The 22373-nt window shown below is 37.0% G+C and overlaps 1 protein-coding gene across 3 annotated transcripts in view; it reads right to left on the bottom strand.

Moving 5' to 3' along the window:
- PMS1 (PMS1 homolog 1, mismatch repair system component) overlaps nucleotides 1-22324 on the bottom strand; it is a 98334-nt gene extending 76010 nt beyond the window's left edge. For 2 of the 3 annotated variants that reach the window (XR_014294802.1, XM_082629796.1), the window contains exons 1-5: nucleotides 22193-22264; nucleotides 21048-21220; nucleotides 16478-16629; nucleotides 13203-13385; nucleotides 3941-4043 (exon numbers count right to left, since the gene is read on the bottom strand). Coding sequence is in view for 2 of the 3 variants with exons in the window: in XM_082629796.1 (XP_082485922.1) it covers nucleotides 3941-4043; nucleotides 13203-13385; nucleotides 16478-16609 (418 nt within the window). In the remaining variant the exon portion in view is untranslated. Of the gene's footprint in view, nucleotides 1-3940; nucleotides 4044-13202; nucleotides 13386-16477; nucleotides 16630-21047; nucleotides 21221-22192 lie in introns of all 3 variants that reach the window. The other variant, XM_082629797.1, reaches the window with a different exon arrangement.
- Nucleotides 22325-22373: the final 49 nt, after the last annotated feature.

The following is a 22373-nucleotide window of genomic DNA, read 5'->3' on the forward strand; positions in this document are numbered from 1 at the left end:
CCAGAATTAAACTGCAGTCTGTAATATGCTCCCTGTTATATTTTTACATGACCCTATGTTATGCCATTTATAAAGGCAGCTATTTATATTCCTAATGTAAAGAGGTATGATTGCTTGACTATATCAGAGTTTTCTTAAACTATTTAATGAATAAAGTTCCATTCTCAACATGAAAAAAAAATCCTTCAACACCTGCACAATCACACATAGAAGGGATTTACAAAGACCATGATGCATTACTCTAATAACAGAGTAGGGAAAGGATATACCCTGATCACAGTACTTTAAATATACTACTTTTGATATCTGAGAAATTCCTAAGGCAGAAGTACTAGGAGGTGTTAAAAGAATTTGTCCAGGAGGGTAAATCAATTTAGAAAGCTTAATGCTGATTATCTAGGGTAAAGAGAATAGAAGTGATGACAGAAAAAAGATATGGCCAAAACAAATAATTTAGTCAGAGTTCTTGGTAAAAGAATTTAAAAGCTAGAAGTTTATTTTTACATTTCTTGTTAATTTTAAAAATGTCTTAGAACTGAACAGAAGGGTAATTTAAAATGACATTCTATTAAACACATAAATCATTTTAAATGATTATATTAATCCATAAAACAAATACCTACATCTGGAAAAACCAGAACTGGAATCTCTAGTAAAACTATTCTTAAACATTTTAAAACATGTTTTAAAGGGGTAATGAATTTTCCAATGCCTAAGAAGGATTTTGTCCTAAGTTGTCCCTGCACCTACAGTTAGGCTATCTACAGGTGTCATCATCCTATCAGATGATATGAGGAGTAACTGCTAAGCAAGCATATTCACACCACAGCAGAAATTAATCTACAAGAACCCTAAATGCACAGGTATTAATTAGGATGGTTGTACTGTAGTTTTATCTTACATAGAAAACATTTAAATGACAGGTGGTGAAATGTGAGTCTGTGATTCAATCACTCAAAAACTATCAGCACTAAGGCAATACAAATGTAAAAGACTTTTGAAAGTGCTTGTGGATTTTTATATGTCTACATAGAGCAATAAGAAACTAAGAGTTTGACTTTTTGTTATTTTCCTAGGCAACCAGCTGTAATTGGGGAAAAAAAGTGAGTTATGAAAGGCAGTGACTGGTTTCGCAAATGTTGACCTTCTGAGTGGGTAGTTTCTTAAGATAAAAGGAATATGCTAAAGAAAATAAGGTTCATTTACTGACTGTAGAAATTTCTTAATATGCTTATGTGGTCTCACTAAAGTAGAGAAGACTCACATCAGCAAGAAAAAAAAATCAATAAGCGAATGGGCAAAGACCAGAAGGATTCCATATTTAAGGATTGTTATTTCATAGTTCCCATGGAGATGAATACAGAAAAGCATGAGAAGTATGAGTGATGCAGACCCACTGGCCCTCCAGATTAGACTGGCTACTACCAAGATAAAAATAAATACAATTAAGTTTTATAAGGTGACTAAATTACTTCAAAGTACTCCATAGGCTAGCCACTCAAATATCTCCTAATGGTTTCTTAATCTCAGCTCCCAAGAACTGGGGTCAGAGCATTTCTGAATAGGGACAATATTAAAAAATACCTTCTCCTTGTCTTTATCTTCAGTACATAAAAAAGAAAAAGAATCACAATCTATTACTTTTAATTAAAACATGTACAACATAATACATCAAATTAAATCACTATTAGACTTGAGCTCTTTTTTTTTTTTTTCTGTACGCGGGCCTCTCACTGTTGTGGCCTCTCCCGCTGTGGAGCACAGGCTCCGGACGCGCAGGCCCAGCAGCCATGGCTCACGGGCCCAGCCGCTCCACGGCATGTGGGATCTTCCCGGACCAGGGCACGAACCCGTGTCCCCTGCATCGGCAGATGGACTCTCAACCACTGCGCCACCAGGGAAGCCCCTTGAGCTCGTTTTTATTAACTGAATAAATGAGAAAAAACTGTGTTTTCTTAAGAGTTCCTATTAATTTTTTTTTTTTTTCCGGTATGCGGGCCTCTCACTGTTGTGGCCTCTCCCGTTGCGGAGCACAGGCTCCGGACGCGCAGGCTCAGCGGCCATGGCTCACAGGCCTAGCTGCTCCGCGGCACGTGGGATCTTCCCGGATCAGGGCACGAACCCGTGTCCCCTGCATCGGCAGGCGGACTCTCAACCACTGCGCCACTAAGGAAGCCCTATTAACTCTTTATGTAGATGCAAAAATAATTCTTAATGGGCAAAAGTAATCAGTAACTAATTTGAGGATTTATAAACTAAGAGAAAGGATGAGAAAATTTGGTATCAGTATTAAGATACAAGAAAATAAATTTCAATGAAGACAGAGAAGTCATTTGAAAAAAAAATAAATCCAATAATTTAACATGAAAACTGGAAGAAACCACAGAAAAAAATATAGGCTTTGACAGGGAGATCAGCTCAGTGATTTGTGACCACCAAGAGGGGTGGGATAGGGAGGGTGGGAGGGAGACGCGAGAGGGAGGGGATATGGGGATATAAGTATATGTATAGCTGATTCACTTTGTTATACAGTAGAAACTAACACAACAGTGTAAAGCAATTATACTCCAATAAAGATGTTTAAATATATATATATATAGTGCTTTCATAAATTACAATGAGGAACCCAAAAATTTAAAATGAACTTACAACAAAATTGGAAGGACAAATAACAAAAACAAACCCCCAACAACAACAGAAGTCCCTTTTCAGATCTAATAACTCTTTTGCACATGACTCTAAACAGGGCATATCTTTAATATTCTCTCAAATTTATACATCCCATTACCAGAACTTAGTAGCATGAAAAAGATTAAAGGAAATATGTGAAACTCAAGCCTGAAGAGATTTTTTTCTTTATAAGTAAATAAGTAGTAGAGGAACTTAAAAATATGTCAATTAAAACGTACTAAAATTACATAAGTGTATAAAACACTAGAGAACTAAATTACAGGACCTCCCTGGCAGTCCCATGGTTAAGACTCTGCGCTTCCAATGCAGGGGGCATAGGTTCAATCCATGGTTGGGGAACTAAGATCCCACAGGCCGTGTGGCATGCGTGGCCAAAAAAATTAACAAATAAATAAAAATTTTTAAAAAGTTAAAAAAATGTAAAAAAAAGAACTAAATTACAAATAGAATATTATATTTATATACGGTGTAATTTATAATATATTTATTTGCTTCAAATAATATAGAAAGGAAGGAAGTGGCTGAGAGTATTCAATGAAACATTAGCAATGAGTTGATAACTACTGAAACTGAGTGATGGGTACTCCATTCCAGGGGTCCTCAACTCCCAGGCTGTGGACCGCTACCAGTCCACGGCCTATGAGGAACCAGGCCGCACAGCAGGAAGTGAGTGGCGGGTGAGCGAGCGAAGTGTCATCTGCCGCTCCCCATCTCTCACGTTCACCCCCACCCCCACCCCGATCTGTAAAAAAACTGTCTTCCACAAAACCCTGGTGCCAAAAACGTTGGGGACCACTGCTCTATTCTATCTACTTGTACATATGTTTGAAGTTTTCCATAAACAGGTATATTTTAAATTAATTATTTAATCATAATATCTTGATAGGATGGTTTATTAACATGATTACTAAATCAATAATGTTTTAGGCATTTAAAGAAAATATTATCCTTCATATAAAAAGAAGACACTAGTGATCCAGCAACAGTAAAACAACTGCTCTTACGAGTTTTACAGAATAACTAATCCATATTGTTGCTCAAAGTCTTTCACACGGTTCCTCTTGAGGACAACTCTAAGTATTTAAAAGATCAGCAGGTAAAGTAAGGCTGAACGTTCACTTGGAAGTTAACCAGGCTTTATCAGAAACAAACCCAAAGCAATACATTTGAATTTAAGGAGTAAACAATTTTTTTAAAACAAACAATTAAAACAGAAAAGGCAAAGAATGCTACAAAGCTTCTCTCTTACCTTGACCAAGATGTGATGGTTTTTGAGAAATTATGTGGCCACTGCCATCTAAAACATACTGGGTGCTAAAATTATCAGCAGCTGTCCTTGTTGTAATTAAAACCTGGAATAAGAAAAACTCGAATAAAATTATGATTTTAGTTATTGCAGTGGGCTTATTATAAAATTAGACTTAAAATAATAATTACATATTTCCTTGATTGATATAAGTTCTACTTAATAAGGTCTTACAGCCATTTCTCTTGAAATATTCCTTAGAGTTACACTAATAAGCAATAGGCTAGCTTACATTTTCTATGTTGCAAATTACCAATTTTTATTTCAAATATTTTACTTTAATTACAACACACACAAATCAGTATACTTGAAATGGCTATTTGTATTGTATGTATTAAATGACTTACATCTGTAAAATCAAATCAATTGCATTAGGGAAGCTTGCTTTTTAACAGACAAGTCCCATAAATTTGTTGGCAAAGTGAAAAATCCTTTTGTAAAGTGATCATTCCCTCCTTCCTTTATATTCTGATAAAACTGCGCTTCTCTATTTCAAGTTAATGATTCAAAAGAATAAAAATAAATAAATTATACATATATGTATATTTATGGGCAGTTTTTTCTTAAACCCAAGCTTTGAACTCATTGTTTTAAATGTAAAATTTTTATTAATTAAAAAAACTAGCATTAAAACATGTAAGAAAGGATTCCATTCAGCATGAAAATATTTCCTAAGATGTTACAGTCATAGAAATATAAATTTTGAGAATGTCTGAACTCTTCTGAGCCATCCTCACCCTCAGCTTTCTATTTACCTACTTGGTGAGATTACTAGAAGTGTACATGCTATAACAGTAGTAAAACATTCCATTACCAGAAAATACCATAGGTAGGGAGTGGGAATGCTGGCAAAAAAAAAAGCAGGGTGGATTCAGAAAAGGGTAGCCTCCTCACATTTCTAGTGAGTAATGTTGATCGATCCAAAACTGGGAGCAATCTTTCTCAGCCATCCGTGAACTCAGCAAAGCTATCTTAAAATAAATCTATATAATTTAGAAAGAAGCCACAAATCTACAGCTCCACTGTTGGAACTCATCCAGGTCCAGTTGGGTCTACATGTGATGGTTCTGTCACCAAGTCCTAACCATGCCCTGATTTCTGGTAGGCCGGATGGCTCTGTGGAACATGTCAGTACCATGAAGGGAAAACCAGAGTCACCACAAAATAAATCTGGTTTCTCTAGCTTACAGTCCTAGTAGAGTCTATTAGGTTCTGTCTAAGGGTGACGTCCATAAAATCCTTATTAGAGGCTCATTGCTGCAGGCTGCTATTTCTGTCAAAACTGTTCCCTCAAAGAGTTGTACCTGAAACAAAGTTGTGAGCCTCTGTATACTCTTAAGTGATTATTCTACTTCTTCTAAAAATATATTCCATGGTTCAAAAGTTGTATTTTAGAAGTTTTCCTGATAACCAATCTCAATCTTCCCACCTACATCCCAACTCTATTGTGTCCAACAGTGATTTCCTCTAGTAAAGTTTGTTTAAAACAAAGAAGACAGAAATTGCTAGAGATTTTCTTTCCTGTTTCTAATTTACTCTATGATTGTCCCTTTAAAAACAATTCTACATTTAACCAACCACTTCTCCAAAATGCCAAGGTCAACTGAATTCTATTTCTATTCTCCAAAGAGCTAGCCACCTGACCTAAAGCTGGTGTCACTGAGCAAAGGCAGCCCTGAAACTCTGAGTTCTAGTACTAACCCTGCCAGTGGCTTGCTAGATGGTCCTGAATAAATGATTACACTATCATTTTAAGAGGACAGTGATGATAAGATGAAGATGATGCTAATCCTTTATACGGTTACATGGGTTTTTGTGTTAACTACTTAAGAGCATTTTACAGATATTAACGTGTTCGTCCTTTAAACACATTAGTGAATAATAAATATACTCCAGCCAAGATGAATAAACTGAAGTGCTAAAAAACAAAATAGGACCTTAGTGGTCATAATGTAACATTTATGTTATGGTAAAAAAAAAAAAGAGAACACAATATTGTTTTCCAATAGAATGTTTAGGGTACTATGAAATTTATTTACATAGGAAATCCTTTGCAATTCACTTCAAAAGACAGTGAAGGATAACACGCCTAAGCGCGTTTCACAAAGTCATGAAACACAGTGTGTTCCTCAAAGGAAAGAATTGTATTTCAAGAGTTCATTTCATCATATGATCCTGTGTCCTGGGCAGAAAACCTTTTTTTGGACGAGGCACAGGTTCAGAATGTGTTAGCTGTGAAGCAGCTAACACACTCGAATCTGTAGCAACTCCACCATCAGGAGCATCTCCAATATTACAAATTATTACTGGTGCTTCCTGCTAGAGACATTGAGGAATTGTGGCAGTGAATGAATCTAGTGGTGTCAAGAAAATAAATAAATAAATTTATTTTAAATAATTTTAAAATAAGAGATTTATTTTAAAAGAAGTTTTAGAAGTCCTTAGAAGTTATATTAGTTATCAGTTATTACAAACTGACTGTCTGGTCCAGTTACTGAGTTTCAAGAAATTATAGTACTATTACAAAGTTAAAATTACATAAAAGCATTTAAGTTTTAGATAAGCACAATTTTTCTCAATGTTTTAGAAAGTAAATTGAAAAGCTTAGGATGTATCCTAGCAATTCATGAGAAAAAAAAATCCTCTCTTGACAAAAATTCATTGAAGATAATCATATTAAAGTTTTGTGGGTTTTTTTGTTTTGTTTTTGCTGACTTTTGGACAAACACTTTGGCACAAAAACACAAATCTGAAAACTAAGGTAAATGGTCCTCATGATTCAGCTAAAATATGGACTGTGCATGGATCACTGAAATGTCTTTTTCTTTCTCTGTGTCAGTATGCCTACCTGCCTGTGCATAACTGCATACTATGATTTCAGAGCCTTCCTCCAGATAGTCCACTGAGGGAGACTAGCAACAGGGAGATCTTGGCCCTGGCTTTTCTCCTTTCAGCAGAGTTTTATTATTTGTGAGAAGGCTGCATTTATTTAGGAAGCAGGATATACCAAGTGTTTCAAAGATCCTGTGCCTATTCTAATTAAAGCCCTACCACAATGGCTCTAAAGGACACAGGAGGTATCCTACACTGTGGAACAGGAAGCAGGAAACAGCAGAATGAAGCTAGAGGCTTCCCTCTACTACTCTTTTACAGCTATGTGGAACCACAAATAAGGGCACTCCAGCTCCCATCTTCAAAACAGAATGACTTAGCTTCTCATTCTGCCCCCCTTAAGCCATGGAGGTTTAATGTAACATAAAACAAAAACAAATCTATACATCCCTTATCATCTCATCACAAAATGTATAATGAACTTGATAGATCAAAATAACACACAGCACATTATAACCACTTTAAAAAATTTGGATGAATGAATCAATAAACATGAGTTTTATGCAAGAGGATGGCTGGCAACTCTTCTAATTCTTCCCAGGGAAAAACAAGAGAAAAAAGTGAACTTAAGCTACAGAATAAAGACCACTGGTGAGAATGAGAAGGAATTTACCTAGGAATGGTGGTTAAATTTTAGAAGGATTTCCTGAAAATGTTGAGGAGTCTGCATAAACTTTGAAAGTTAAGGTGAAATACTGCTTACCAACAAGAGAATGAGCAAGCCTGATGACGCCATCACCTTACATGATACAGACGCATGCTACGTTTCACATTCAAGTCCAGAATAAACATAACTTTCATCTTCATGGCACGTGACCATATTCTAGATACTTTAATACATATGATTTCATTTAACTCTCAAATCATTATCTGCACTTTATAGATTAAAAAAAAAATTGGCTCTCAGAAAAGTCAACCTGTTTTATGCCTTTGGCCAACTCTCTTATTTAAACTCTTGGAGATGATAATTAGGCTTCTGAATCTTCATCCCGAGTGTGTTCTAATTTGAAGAAAACAAAACAAATCAAAACTGTTCTGTATTCCTCTGAAAACTAAGATGTAATTTAGCCTCTATTTAAAATCTATTTCAAAAAACTTACGAGTTTCTCATACATTTCCTTGGAGAAAAAAAGATCATTTTTAACATAATGTGTACAAAATATCAGCCTAAAAGGAAATAAAATCTTTTATTGTGTGTTTTATTATGTAACAGGAAGAATATATACAAAGAGTCTTCTTAAAAAATTTTATGAACAGGTCAAAACAGGATTTTCACTATCTCTAGCTCATCCTAGTCAATATGCTTAGTAATTAGTATCAGGAATTTAACACTGAAGACTGACAAATATCCCAAAATTATTGCTCCACAAACAACAATAAATTTCAAGAGAAGTTATGCTTGATGATACGATTTTTTAAAAGCCATATCAATTTGTTTCAGTCACTGACACCTTTATCACAGATTATGGAAGCAGTTAATTCCAGTTTTAAATACCAATAGATCACTCTGTAGATATAATTTTTTTTTTTTTTTACTCTTTTGGACTGTTTAAGATTGGAAGTCATTTTACAATTGACAAATTAGGAGAACTGCCCATTCTTTTAAAATGCATAAATAAAAAAACAGAATTAGATGTATTTTAAATTTCTTCAGCCAATTTTGCTGAAAGTCTACTTAATTTCTTCTTTTTATAACTAAAATTATTAACATCTTTAAAATAATCTAACAAAAAATAATTTCAACAGTTTTGGGTGATGGCTGTTTAACAGTGTGACAAAACTATATCCCAATTGCATATTATCAATCTACCGAGTCTGAGATGATTTACATCTGTATGACTTTAAAATTATCTACATCAGTTAGTTTGGCAGATAAAATGACCAAATCACTAATTTTTATTATGTAACTGCAATCTCTATCCAAAGATTTTCAAAGTAAGTTGGAGCCTTTAAAATAAACATGCAACTTCTATACCTGAAACTTCAATTCTTTTTGAATGGTAAAGAATATTGTTTAAAAAGTGAATTTTTTCCCCAAAAAAGCACTCATTAATTTGCCTTGCTGAATAACAATTTTTAATTTTTAAATGTAATTGACCTTAACAACCAGGTATTACTTTCTGTGTTTCTGAAATACTATTCAGAACCCTCTCATATAATTTTCAACTTGACTACCCCTTGATAACCACTCTATTGAGCACTGTGGGACTGAGTATATTTATTATTTTAGTATGAGGTATTTTTAAACTTATAAATACCTTTATAACCATGCTAGTAAGAAAGCAGCATGACCTACTGTGGAAAACTCATTACTGAGAGGCATGAAAATGTAAATGAATTTTTGGCTTTGCCATGGATACATTATGTGTCTCTAAACAGGTCACAATTTTCATATACCATTTACTTCACTGTGCACAGTTCCTCTAAAGTAAACTACTTAGCACAGAACCGTGCATACAGTAGATACTGAAATATTAGCCGACTTATTATTAGACTGTGTTTTGAAGTTGGGGTGAGAAAACCTGGCATTTGGCTTCACAAGACCTCGTTTCCTTATCAGTAATATAAGGAGACTAAACCATAAAAGACTGAGATGGAGACCAGCACTGGGGAGTGCTCCAGAGATGATCACTTGTGGGGGCAAGGCAGAAAGAGAAGTGAGGCTGTGCCATAGTCACAAGGCCTTGGCAGACCCCAGGGGGGCACTCTGGAGCAGAAACAGCATGGCAGAGCTGCTTCTGAATTGGAATAAGGCCTTTACAACCCCGCATCAACTAGTCATTGGATGCAGGTTGACCTGTATGAGGTGGGTAAGGGTCCACTACTAATACAAGAGTTCCCTGTATAAGAAACAATCAAACTTAAATCATCAAAAAATCTGTGACAAAATAGTACTTACTGTAAGATTCCATTCAGATCAAGTACAGGTATGACTAATCTATGTTGATAGGGATCAGAATAGCCATTACCTTTGAGGTGTACTAAATGGGAGGGGACATGACAGAAAACTTCAGGGATGCTGATAATGGTCTAAATCTTGATCTGAAGTATACATACATAAATACTCACACACACACACACACACACACACACACACACACACACACACACACTTATCTATGCGTGATTTTCCCAAAGACTTACAAGAAAAGAGAGTCCACAAAATACTGGAATATTTTCTAAGACAAACACTTGACATTGCAATATGTAAACTGAACATAATTTTTTAAAGCTTATAGTTTTCTATTATTGTGATACTTTGACAATTTTTTTATTCCTTTTGTGATTTTGATGAACAAAATTATTTTAAATATTTATACTTAAGGCATTCAAATGCTTCAAAAATAAAACAAGGCAAAATGATAAACCTGGATATCAAGTGGGCTTAAGTAATCAAATAAAAAAACAAGATAGAGAGTATCACAGGATAAGGACTTGCAAAACTGCCATCTAAAATCAGAACTACAGTGACAATTTGGAGAAATCATGGCTGAGGTACAATGCATTTTAAAAGACTAAGTATAGTACTGCCACCTAGCAGACAAAGTTGATAATGACCAACTTCAGTTCTGAAAGGTTATCATATATAATCTTAGAGGAAATACAGAAACGCTGGACAATATATTATTCAACAATACTTGCCAACATAAGGCTGAACAACTAGAACTATCTGCCAAATTTGGACGACAGCTAAAAAAGCGAATACTTTTACTCTCAAACAAATTATATGATTTCTAAACTAGCCACTGAGAACTCCAACAACAGTACTAGCACTGGGAGCTTCAAAGCTTCCTTGGTACAAACCCCACCCATCTTAAAAACAGACTCTTTGTACAAGATTCTAGGGCTATAGGTTCCCATACACAGCCTCTGGGGATAAAAATGGGCAATGGCCAGTTGTACCCTCTAGCTGCTCTTCCCTAAAATCTATCTGGAGACTCAGTGAACTCTAGATAAAGCAAGAGCTGAGAAAGATCGAGAAAGCACACGGTGTGCTGGAATTTGCGTAGAGACTTTAAGCAGAATGCACTTAACGAATGACAAGGTCTTTCCTTCTTTAGTGATGTCTGAACATCTGGATTCTAACAAGCAAGGGCCCTTAGTCCTCTGTGCCAGAACAGCAAAACCTCCCACTCTACCTCTTCCCCAACCCACACTTTTTCTTTCTTACATATAGGCATCAGCTTACAGAGCCCCGAAGTCAAAGAGTAAGTGAATACCTAGCTGGGACCCTTTCCACAGAAAACAGAAAATCTACACTTTGCCAGCATTCTAAAGGCAGAAGGGCCAAGGGAAAACCAAAATAAGCCTGAAGAATATATCATTGCTGGGGAGACTAGGCTACTAAATAGATAAAGAAATAGCAACAATATCTCATGTCCTTGCCACTTTTCTGGGACAGTAAGTATAAAGTCCTATCATTTTACTGTACCTGTGCATGCTCACCCAAACAAGGTCTGCCAGCCTAAGCACAAAAGAAAGGATACACAGCCACTGGGCAAACTTAGGTAGATAAAGAGACCCTCACAATTACCATGTCACTCACTGGCACACAGATACTATCACACTATAAAACAGAGCCTAACACACACAGAATAACAGTACAGCACAAAGAAACTAGTGATCAAACATAACTGAGATACATGGAAATTAAGAGATCAAGGTTCTAGATGGGCTTTGCCACAAACTAGTTATGTAACTTAGGGCAGAGGCAGTGACGTATAATTGGTACTACGCAATGGAGTGGGTCAGGCACTGAACTTAAGGGTTCATAGAAATTGAAAACATCTAGCAGTCAGGAGAGCAAAGTTCTAGCTAGGGTTTAGCTCAAGTCAATGCACATCTCTAGAGCACAATCTAGTTATCTGTATTGACTAGAGTAGTATTTCCAGAGTGCATTCCACAGCACAACAGAATAACAGTGATATGTGTCTCAATAAAAGAGTTTCATAGTCAAGTAAGAGCAGGAAATGTCTGTACTATAAACCACCAACCTCAGAGATTCACAATGCACTTTAGTGCAGTAAAGACTCTGAGAAGTGCTTATAGTTAAGATACCTGTTTAATTTTAATACTTTTCCAAGTCAGTGGATCACTAAACCATTTTTTCCTCTTATAAATGTTACCACTGAAAAACACTCTTTGCCATTCCTCAAAAAATTAAACAGAATTATAGTAGTCCCCCTTTATCTGCAGGAGACATGTTTCAAGACCCCCAATGGATGCCTGAAACTGCAGATAGTATCAAACCCTATATATACTATGTTTTTTCCCTATGTATACATACCTAAGACAAAGTTTAATTTACAAATTAGGCACAGTAAGAGAATACCTGAATTGCTGGCATCACTGCTCTTGCACTTTGGGGCCATTATTAAGTAAAATAAAGGTTCCTTTGAACACAAGCACTATGATACCTTGACAGATCTGATAACCAGATGGCTAGAAAGTGACTAACAGGCTGGTAGTGTATAAATCGTGGATATGCAAAACAAAGGGATGATACACGTCCCAGGCAGGACAGAGCAGAACTGCACAAAATTTCATCATGCTACTCAGAATGGTGCACAATGTAAAATTTATGAGTTATTTGTGGAATTTTTCCACTTAATATTTTCCGACAGTGGTTGACTGTGGTAACTGAAACCATGGAAAGCAAAACCATGGATAAGGGGGGACTACTGGACCATTTGATTCAGCGATTCCACTTCTGGGTATATACCCAAAAAAGTGAAAGCAAGGACTCAAACAGACATCTGTACACCAATATTCATAGCAGCATTATTCACAAGAGCCAAATAGTGGAAACAACCCAAATGTCCATTGACAGATGAATGGATACAACAGAGTATCATTCAGCCTTAAGAAGAATGAAATTCTAATACATGTTACAACATGTATGAATCTTAAAAACATTACGCTGAAATAGGCCAGACACAAAATGACAAATAGTGTATGATTTCAATTATAAGACATACCTAGAACAGTCAAATTCATAGAGACAGAAAGTAGAGTACTTACCAGTTACCAGTGGACGGGGGAAAGGAGAATAGAGGTTTATTGTTTAATGGGCATAGTTTCAGTTTGGGATGATGAAAAAGTTCCGGAGATGGATGGTGGTGATGCCTACACAACAATGTCAATGTATTTAAAACCACTGAATTGTACACTTAAAATGACTAAAATAGTAAATTTTATGTATATTTTACACAATAAAAAAAAAACTCTTTGCCAAATTCTGGGTGAGTTGTCTCTTAATTCTAATATTGTGTTATTATGAAACCACTAAAATAGTCAATACAAATTACCTCACCTCAGCTACACAACAAATGGACCCCAAGGCTTCTCCACGAAAACCGTAAGTTGTCAAATTTTCAAGATCTTCATGACCACTTATTTTTGAGGTATAGTACTTCATTGCCATCACAGGTGCATCATTAGCCTTGATACCCTCACCATTGTCTCGCACCTCAATCTTATCAAATCCATAGTTCTCCTATGAAAGTTAAACAGTACTTTTAGTATATAAGGACATTAAACTACTATCACATTTACAAACAGAATGTAACACAAGTGAAATGGTTTTGTCATTTATCTATCTTTTATGGAAACTTAACATTAAAAAAGTAAGAGTTTAAATTCTGAACTCTACCAATTCCTAGCTATGGTACTATGGGCAAGTCCCTTGTTTTCCTTGGACTCACATTCAACTGTAAAATAAGGAGATCAGTATGATCTTCAGGGTTCCCTAGAATTGTTTCAGTATGATAGGTATTTATGTTTAAATTTATGTTTAAACTTGCCCAGAAATACTCTTCTAAGTTATATACACCTTTGTATATATAATCTCTCAAATAAAATAGAATACCATCACCATCAAAAACACCAGCTGGGGGCTTCCCTGGTGGCGCAGTGGTTGAGAGTCCGCCTGCCGACGCGGGGAACACGGGTTCGTGCCCCGGTCTGGGAGAATCCCACATGCCGCGGAGCGGCTGGGCCCGTGAGCCATGGCTGCTGAGCCTGCGCGTCTGGAGCCTCCGCAACGGGAGAGGCCACAGCAGTGACAGGCCCGTGTACCGCAGAAAAAAAAACAAAAAAAACACACAAAAAAACACCAGCTGGTTCTACCCACCAAGAGTCTAGCAATCATCATTATTCAATCTGATTTTTAATACTTTGTCCCTGAACTACTTATTGCTTTCATAAATAAATAAAAATCTGCTACATTATAGCTTTCTAATTTTCTTTCTGCAAATAGTCACCTAACAGACTGATGAGAAAATATAGCTAACTGGCAATCTCAGAGAGTTTTTAATTTGAAAATGGAGGGAAAAAAACAAATCATAGCTTAATATTGGTAATTTAATCCTAAAAATAAGCATACATAACAAATACAAAGCCTAAATTCCTAGAGTGATCACACTTTCTATGAATACCATATTCTAAATTTGGTAGCAAGCTTCTATCGTAAGCTTTACTTCACAAAGTTTATGTGTATGGCCTTAAATGCATGTTATAAAGGGGAAAAAAATCTTCCTACAATTATGACTCTGCTATTTAAAAATAATACTTTTTAATAACCTAGAATTATATAATACTGTGTCATTACTTTTTAGATAAATTAGAAATAAAAGGTGTTGGGGGGAGACACCTAAGATCTAGTTTCTTATCTCTCCCTCGATCTAAAAATTATCTTTCTGGGAATAGGTTGTCTGCTTCATTTTATAGAAAAATAATTAACTATAGAAATGCAAATCTTTCAATATAAATAAGAACTCCAGGCACCTGAGTAAAATAACACAAAGATCTGTTTAAATGTTTAAAATAATATCTACATGTTTAATTTACTAATTACAAAAACATTCCTAGTCAGAACAGTTATTACTGTATGAAACTATAATAAAACAGATCTTATTATGTAAAGCAACAGACTTGTTTATTCTAAAATTCTACAAAGTAGGAACTGGCAAATGTCAAGAGACTTAAATAATGCAGCAGGATAAAAATGTGTACTTTAATTTACTTTTTAAAGAGGACTTCTGTTGGCTCTGTAAAACGATTTCTAAAAACTATGTTTTTCTTCCAAGAACTTTGAGAACAAGACATATGTTTGCCTGCCTAAGATTCTTAAGTTAAATTTGTCAGATATAATTATATAATCCTATTTAAGTATTATCAACTGTATTCTAATCAGACTGAACTGACTACATAAAATGTCTAAGAAAAAGAAAATGTCTTTCTTTCGGTTTAATTTAATTTTTTCATGTTTATAAAGCTTTTACTATATTATTTAAAACCAAAGTAGCGGTTTGATACACTATAGAACAGCGGTTCTCAGCATCAACCAGAAACTTGTTAGAAACACAAAGTTGGGACCCTACCTAGAATCTGAAATTCTGCGGCCCAATAACTGTTTTAACAGACTCCCTAAAATTACTGATGCACCCAAATGTTATGAAAACCACTGGCATAGAGGAAAGATCCTGAATGAGTTTTAGAGCCATAAAGACCTGGATAGCAATCTCAGCTCCAGTACTTACTACTTACATGACTTTGGGAAAGTTCTCAGAACCTCAATTATTTATAAATGAGTATAGCAGTAGCTAATTCATAGAGTTTTTACAAGGAGCAAATGGGTAACATATATATAATATATGCTTATGTATATGAAAAGGGAAGGTCTCTTTCCTACAAAGATATTCGTATCAGTAGTCTTTATAATGCCATAATACCAGAAATAATATGAATATCTGATAATTAGGAGATTACAAAAAATGTATTCTTGCATTCACTCAAATTTATTTACCATTTATGTACCAGATACTGGACAGGTATAGAGGACACAAAAAAATATAGACCTTACCTCCATGAGCTAGTAACTTATAACAGGGCAGGTAGACCTGAAGACTAATTGTAATAAATCATAATAAGAGTCATAAGTCATTACTAACTCAAATGATTTAATATGTAGCACTTAAATTTAAAAATGTGAAAACTATGAAGCAACAAGGGACACAGTTCTAAAATAAGATTAGGTAGAAAAAACAAAATGCAAATAAGAATATATAAAACAAGTAAACACAAATAACCAAGGATAAGTATTAGAAAATACGGACAAACTAAATTCATGTTTTATGTGACAGAGTCCTTCAGAATAAGCTTTCCTTTATAATTTCCTTTAATGTTACTGTAACATTGAGCTAAATTAAAACTTATTTTTGGGCTTCCCTAGTGGCGCAGTGGTTGAGAGTCCGCCTGCCGATGCAGGGGACGTGGGTTCGTGCCCCCGTCTGGGAAGATCCCACATGCCGCGGAGCGGCTGGGCCCGTGAGCCATGGCCGCTGAGCCTGCGCGTCCGGAGCCTGTGCTCCGCAACGGGAGAGGCCACAGCAGTGAGAGGCCCGCATACCGCAAAAAAAAAAAAAACTTATTTTTAAGAATTTACTCTTAAACAAGACAAAGGGCTCAATGTCCTAAGAATAATTTACTGTTATATAAAGAAAAGAAAGGTAATAATTGTAAGGAGAAAACATCTGTCCAACCCTCTTCTGCTTTAAAGGTACTGGGCGGCATCTCAGGGACACTCACCAGTTTAACGTCTATGCTCGTGGCGCCAGCATCCAAGGAGTTTTCAATGAGCTCTTTTACGACACTGACCACTGAAGTGATGATCTGAGAACTTGAAAGGAGGCGAACTGTTGCTGCTGGCAGCTGTTTCATTCTAGCTTTTAGCAGAGGAGCTAGAAAATAAAATATAAGTTGTAAAAATAAAACTTGTTAAGCATTCCTAACAGAACTGATAGCAACAACGGCAGCAATAACGGCAACGCATATTTCCTGAGCCTCACTGTGTGTCAGGACCTACCGTTAAGCACGTACAGTATTAAATCATTTACTTCTCACGAATACCCGTTAAAATAGATGCCATTATCATCTCCATAGTGTAAGACTAAGGCACAGAGAAATTTGTTGGTAAATCACACTACGTTACTAACTGAAGAATGATAAGAACAATTGTGCGGTAAGTGTAATGTATGATGTGTCTGGCTGGGAATCACCAGATGGTGCTGTCAACTGTTAGGCAGATAATGTCAGTCGTGTGCCTTAATGGCAGTTGCACTTGAACATCATTAGTCATCTACACATTTTGATGAATTATAATATCTCTTTCAATTATTGAGCTCTTTTAGAGTTAGAAAATCTAGACTCTAGAATTACTCTTAATCTAAACTAGTCATACCCAGACACATCATATCAGATTACTATCCTATGCACTACTGGGTTTAAAACATCTTTCTAATCATGTGGCTCCCCAAAGCCAAATTATGATAAAGCTCAAACCATATGCTGGCATTCAAGGTCCTTTACATGCCGATCCAACTTGTACATCCAAAATCTCTCTGCCAGTAATGGTTTTAGCCATGAAACCCTTTGTCTGAAACCTTTTCAAACAAAGAAACAAAAAAATTTCATATAGAAATCACGTATGTAAAATTTGCAGGGAGTGGGGTTTGCAACTACTTTAATGCCTAACTCAGAAAAGATTTTAGGCAAATAAAAAATACTAGCTTGACAACATGCAATTCCTCTAGAGTCATGATTTTTTTTTTTTTTTTTTTTTTTTTTTTTGCTGTTCGCGGGCCCCTCACTGTTGTGGCCTCTCCCGTTGCGGAGCACAGGCTACGGATGTGCAGGCCCAGCCGCTCTGCGGCACGTGGGATCTTCCCGGACCGGAGCACGAACCCGTGTCCCCTGCATCGGCAGGCGGACTCTCAACCACTGCGCCACCAGGGAAGCCCTAGAGTCATGATTTTACTTGACGATAAAATGGTGGGGGGAGGGGGAGGAGCCCTAGATACTTCCTTAATTTACCATGACTAGTTACATGCTCACATGATGATCTGACCCTATGGAATCTAGATCCAAACAAAACAACAATGCCAAAGACAAACCAAACCAAATAAAAAGGCTTCTGTTTAGGATTCTTTCTCAGGCAACTTAAGAAGTAAAACAAGCAGAGTCACATAAAGTTTAAGAATAAGTGAGCAAGAAATGGAGTATAGCCATTACAATGATTACATAAAATTTTGAGGGATGCATTTCTGGGAAGAAGTCAGTATACTGAGTTCTGAATGGTGTTAACTGTTCACAATTCATAACTATATTTTGCTTTGTACAAGGCAAAGCTGATTAGCACAATGGAAAAATATGCCACTAATTATTATTATACACTAAAAGCTATAATAATGTTGAGGAAATTAAACTCTAAAACTCAATCACCTAACTTAAAATAGAGATAATGATGATATCATATGGTGTGGTGAGAAGTAAATAAGATAATGTATACAACTTATTATAGTGCTTGGCATATACATGCTAAAAAATCCCAGGATCTCTGGACTAAATTGAGTTCCTCCAAACTACTACATGAATACCACACCCCCCAACACACTTCTAACCCCTAGCCCCACAGGAGCTAACCCAGTGCTTGGTATCAGGTTAGGCTTGGGTTTAAGAAGTCTTCTTTCTTAGTTTGAGAGTCCCAGGGATCTAAGAAAAACACTTATCAAGGAAGCTTTGGCGTATAAACCTAGCCTCACCTCAACCTTCCCTCCTTCTGCAGAGATTAATTATCTCTTTAGTAATCTCATCATCTTTGTCTCATTCTCTAAATCTCTCTTCCAAAATCTTCTATTTCTCCCCAGCAAGTCCCTAATTTCATCCCAATCTTCCCCCTCTTCTAGTTTACTGAGATCAAGGCAGACCACAGCATCAACTCTATCTTCACACACTTTACCTCCTCCACCATACTGTGTCCTTTGGTTTCTTAAAATGTCTCCACCTCTACCCATGTTCTTCTTCACTCAGTCTCAGACCAATGTCTTTCTTCTAAACTAACACTTTCACCTAGTTTCTTTATCTAGTCCCATCCCTCCTCCAGGCCTCTTGATCTTGAAAACAAAAACAAAACATTCTTCCCTCAACCTTATTAACTCTATGATTATCTTCTTTCTTTATGAAGCCAAACTTGAGTAAGTAACCTGTATTCACCGTCACCAATTCCCTATCACCAACTCACTTCTAAAACCCTTGCAAAATAGCTTACACAACCATTGTTAGGATTTTGTTTTCTTCAGGTTCACCAATGAGCTCTTACATCATCAAATCCTTTTCTCAGGATTCACATTCCTTGATATCCCTGAAGCATGTGACATTGATGATACTGCCTATTCTCAAGGATTATACCATCAATCAATGCCTCTTGGATCTCTTCGTGTTTTCTTCACACTCTTCCCAGAAAAATGGGCATTCCCTAATCCCTCTCCCCTCTTCTTATATACCCAAAACCCTATAACCTTAGATGTTATAGAATAACATCTAAGTCTACATCCCAACAGTGATCTCTCTCTTCCCAAGACAGGCATTTCTTACAATCAGTGTCACTGCTACCTCAAAATGTTTATAAAATAGAACTCATCTTCTTGTTCCACGCTCCATACCTCCCACTTAACTTTGCTATTTCTCTTAATAACTCACTGTTCTTAGTGACCAAGTCAAAAACTTCAATCTTCCTCTGCCAGCAATCCCACCCTATTTGCACCTCCACTTTCTCCTAATGCAATACTATCGTTCTAGACCCGGTTTCAATATCATTTGTAACATGGTCCTTTCTGATCACCCAGCCAGGAATGACCCTTTCCTCCCATTCCGAAAGAACTTGGCTTGCTTATCACACCCCTGTCCTGACCTATACAACCTCTGAATGCACGGAATTATATATTTCTGGATGCAACACAGAGTAATCAGAGTACTTCACTCAAGGTGAGTACTTCATAATTATTAATGAAGTGGCCACGAAAAATAATTTTATTGGCACCTACCTCATGCCAAGGTAAAACATTAGGAAAAGTGACCTCCTTCCCATCAAGTCACCATTGCCTTAACTCCTTCCCTTTATGTATTCTATTTTAACTGGACTCCATATCATCCCCTTCATCACTTGTATCTCCTAACCAGGCTTTTTTCTAGAATCCAGGGCCTTATTTCCAACTACTTTCTAAATAGCATCATTTAGATGACAGAAAGGCACCCTAAACTCAACATGTCCCAAAGAGATCAGATCTTTCTCTAATTAACTGTCTTTCTTGCTATATTTATTTGATAATAAAAATAACAGCTAACATAAGTTACTTAAATATATATATATAATTATTCCAGTTAATCCTAACAAGCTTATGTATAGTGTCATTCCTCTATCACAAACAGGGTTTAAAAGCTTGATTGCTTGTTCCAAGATCACACAACTATTAAGTGACAGATGCACACCTGCATATTTTGTCATGTTTGACTCCAAAGGCTATTTTCATCCAGTCTCACAAAGCAAAATTAGAAACCTTGAGTCATCCTTGAAATTCTCCTCACTCTCTACATCCTGCCACCCACTCCTGCCTATCTTACTACCTAAATATTTCTCAAACTAGTTCTTTCCTCTCTATCCCTATGGCTACTGCCTCTGTTCAGCCCTTCAACAATTCTCCCCTGACCTATTGCAATAACCAGCTAATTGACAGCTTGGCCTGGAATCTCAACCACCTACAGGATTCTTTCTATAATTTACATTTAATCATGTTGCTATCCTACTTAAAATTTTATAAAGATTTCCAACTACTAACTAGGTTAAATCCAAACTCCTTATCAACTGGACCTGTCTTTCTAATCTCATCCCACTCTTCTCCAAATGCACACTAGGCCAGTCATACTATGCAACTTGTCTCTCTTAATGTGGTGGCAGTGACTCCTTCCTTGGCTCATAAGGTTCCCTTTCTCTACTGATGACTTCTCACCATCCTTCTAGATTTAGTTCAAGTATCATCTCCTCGAGGAAGCCTTTCTTACCAGCTCCAACCCCTGCCCCAACAGATTAGGCAGTCCTTCCTCTGTACTCCCAGAGCACCTTTTCCTTATTTCTAACCCCAAACTCATCAGATTATTCTAAGTATTGTATTTCTGTCCCTTCCTCCTGGCTGAGAGTTCTTTGAGGATATATTAATCTCATATCCCTAGCACAACCTCTGGAACATAACAAGCATTCCACCATATGTGCACCAAATGGCATCTTTTGAAAAGCAGAAGGGTTGATATCAGGCTTACGACTCACAGCAAAGAATGTCTAAGAATGCCAGGAATCAGTCTTCTATATTTGCTGAGAGGTAAATCAAATACTCCTGAAAGAGTGCTGATGATCAGGAAATTCAGTTAAGGCTGAGGTAAATCAAATACTCCTGAAAGAGTGCTGATGATCAGGAAATTCAGTTAAGGTTAACAATGTTCCTAAAAAAGAAGTAAAGGTCAGAGAACTCATAGATAAACTTTAGGAAGAACACAATGAAATAATTATTTTTAAAAAAACGTAATAAATCTAACCTAATTGGTTTTATAAGGCCATTAGAAATGCAATATACGTACACATATATATGTGTATATACAGTCAACATTTTCTTACACCAATTTTGAAAAGCCATTATAAGTTATTTCAGCAATATGAATAAAATAAACTGTGTACTGCCAAGCTTATGAAATTCAATTTCAAATATGATTCCAAATAATCTAGTTTTTTCCTCCCCGTTCTTGAATGAGATCAATTATTGGGGGAATTCCCTGGAAGTCCAATGGTTAGGACTCCAAGCTTTTTTTGCCCAGGGCACGGGTTCAATCCCTGGCCAGGGAACTAAGGTCCCCACAAGCCGCCCTGCAACCCGCGGGGAGCGGCCAAAAAAAGAAGAAAAAGATCAATTCTTGGTACCCACATTTCCTCAGCATATAACTGTCTTCAGCGTGTAGACAGACCCAGAATGACACCAGTAAAAATCATGGTTAACCGAAAAGTTTGATTCCGCCACTTGCATGATGCCACAACCTACAATATTATAAAACCCTCACTCACTCACACTCTAGACAGGCTGAGTTACGGCCGTCAGGGGTTAAAGTTTCTTCCTGGCAAACAACAACTTTAAGATCTGCACCCAGAAGGATCTGAGGAATGGGCTGCAACAAAGGCCTAAACACCATTTAGTCAGGAAAGTCCAAATCAGACAATAAGCAGCCCACACCTGCTGGGAGACCGCTCTCCAGGTGTGCGCGCCCGCGAGCCGGGCTTCGTCCGCTTCCCGCCCCGCGAGGGGAGGGGGGGAGGGGCGCCCACGGCGGCCGCCGGCGCTCCCGCCCCGACCGGGATAAGTGGAGGGGAGGAGGCTCTCGAGCTTACGAAATAAGAATAAATACCCGTTAGCCACACGACACTACCTTCTTGCTCGCGCGAGGTGGGCAACAACAATCCACTAGCGGACCGGGCAGCGTCCCACTGAGAGGCCAGGCCCAACCTGGCGGATACCCGACTCGCCCCCGAAGCACGCGGGGCGGGGCGTGCACCGAGCGCACCGCCCTTAGTCCCGCCCTGCCCGGCGAACGTGGTATTGGCGCCGTC

The sequence above is a fragment of the Mesoplodon mirus genome (assembly GCF_964341445.2).
Source record: "Mesoplodon mirus genome assembly, chromosome: 8".
Classification (NCBI taxonomy): Eukaryota; Metazoa; Chordata; class Mammalia; order Artiodactyla; family Ziphiidae; genus Mesoplodon; species Mesoplodon mirus.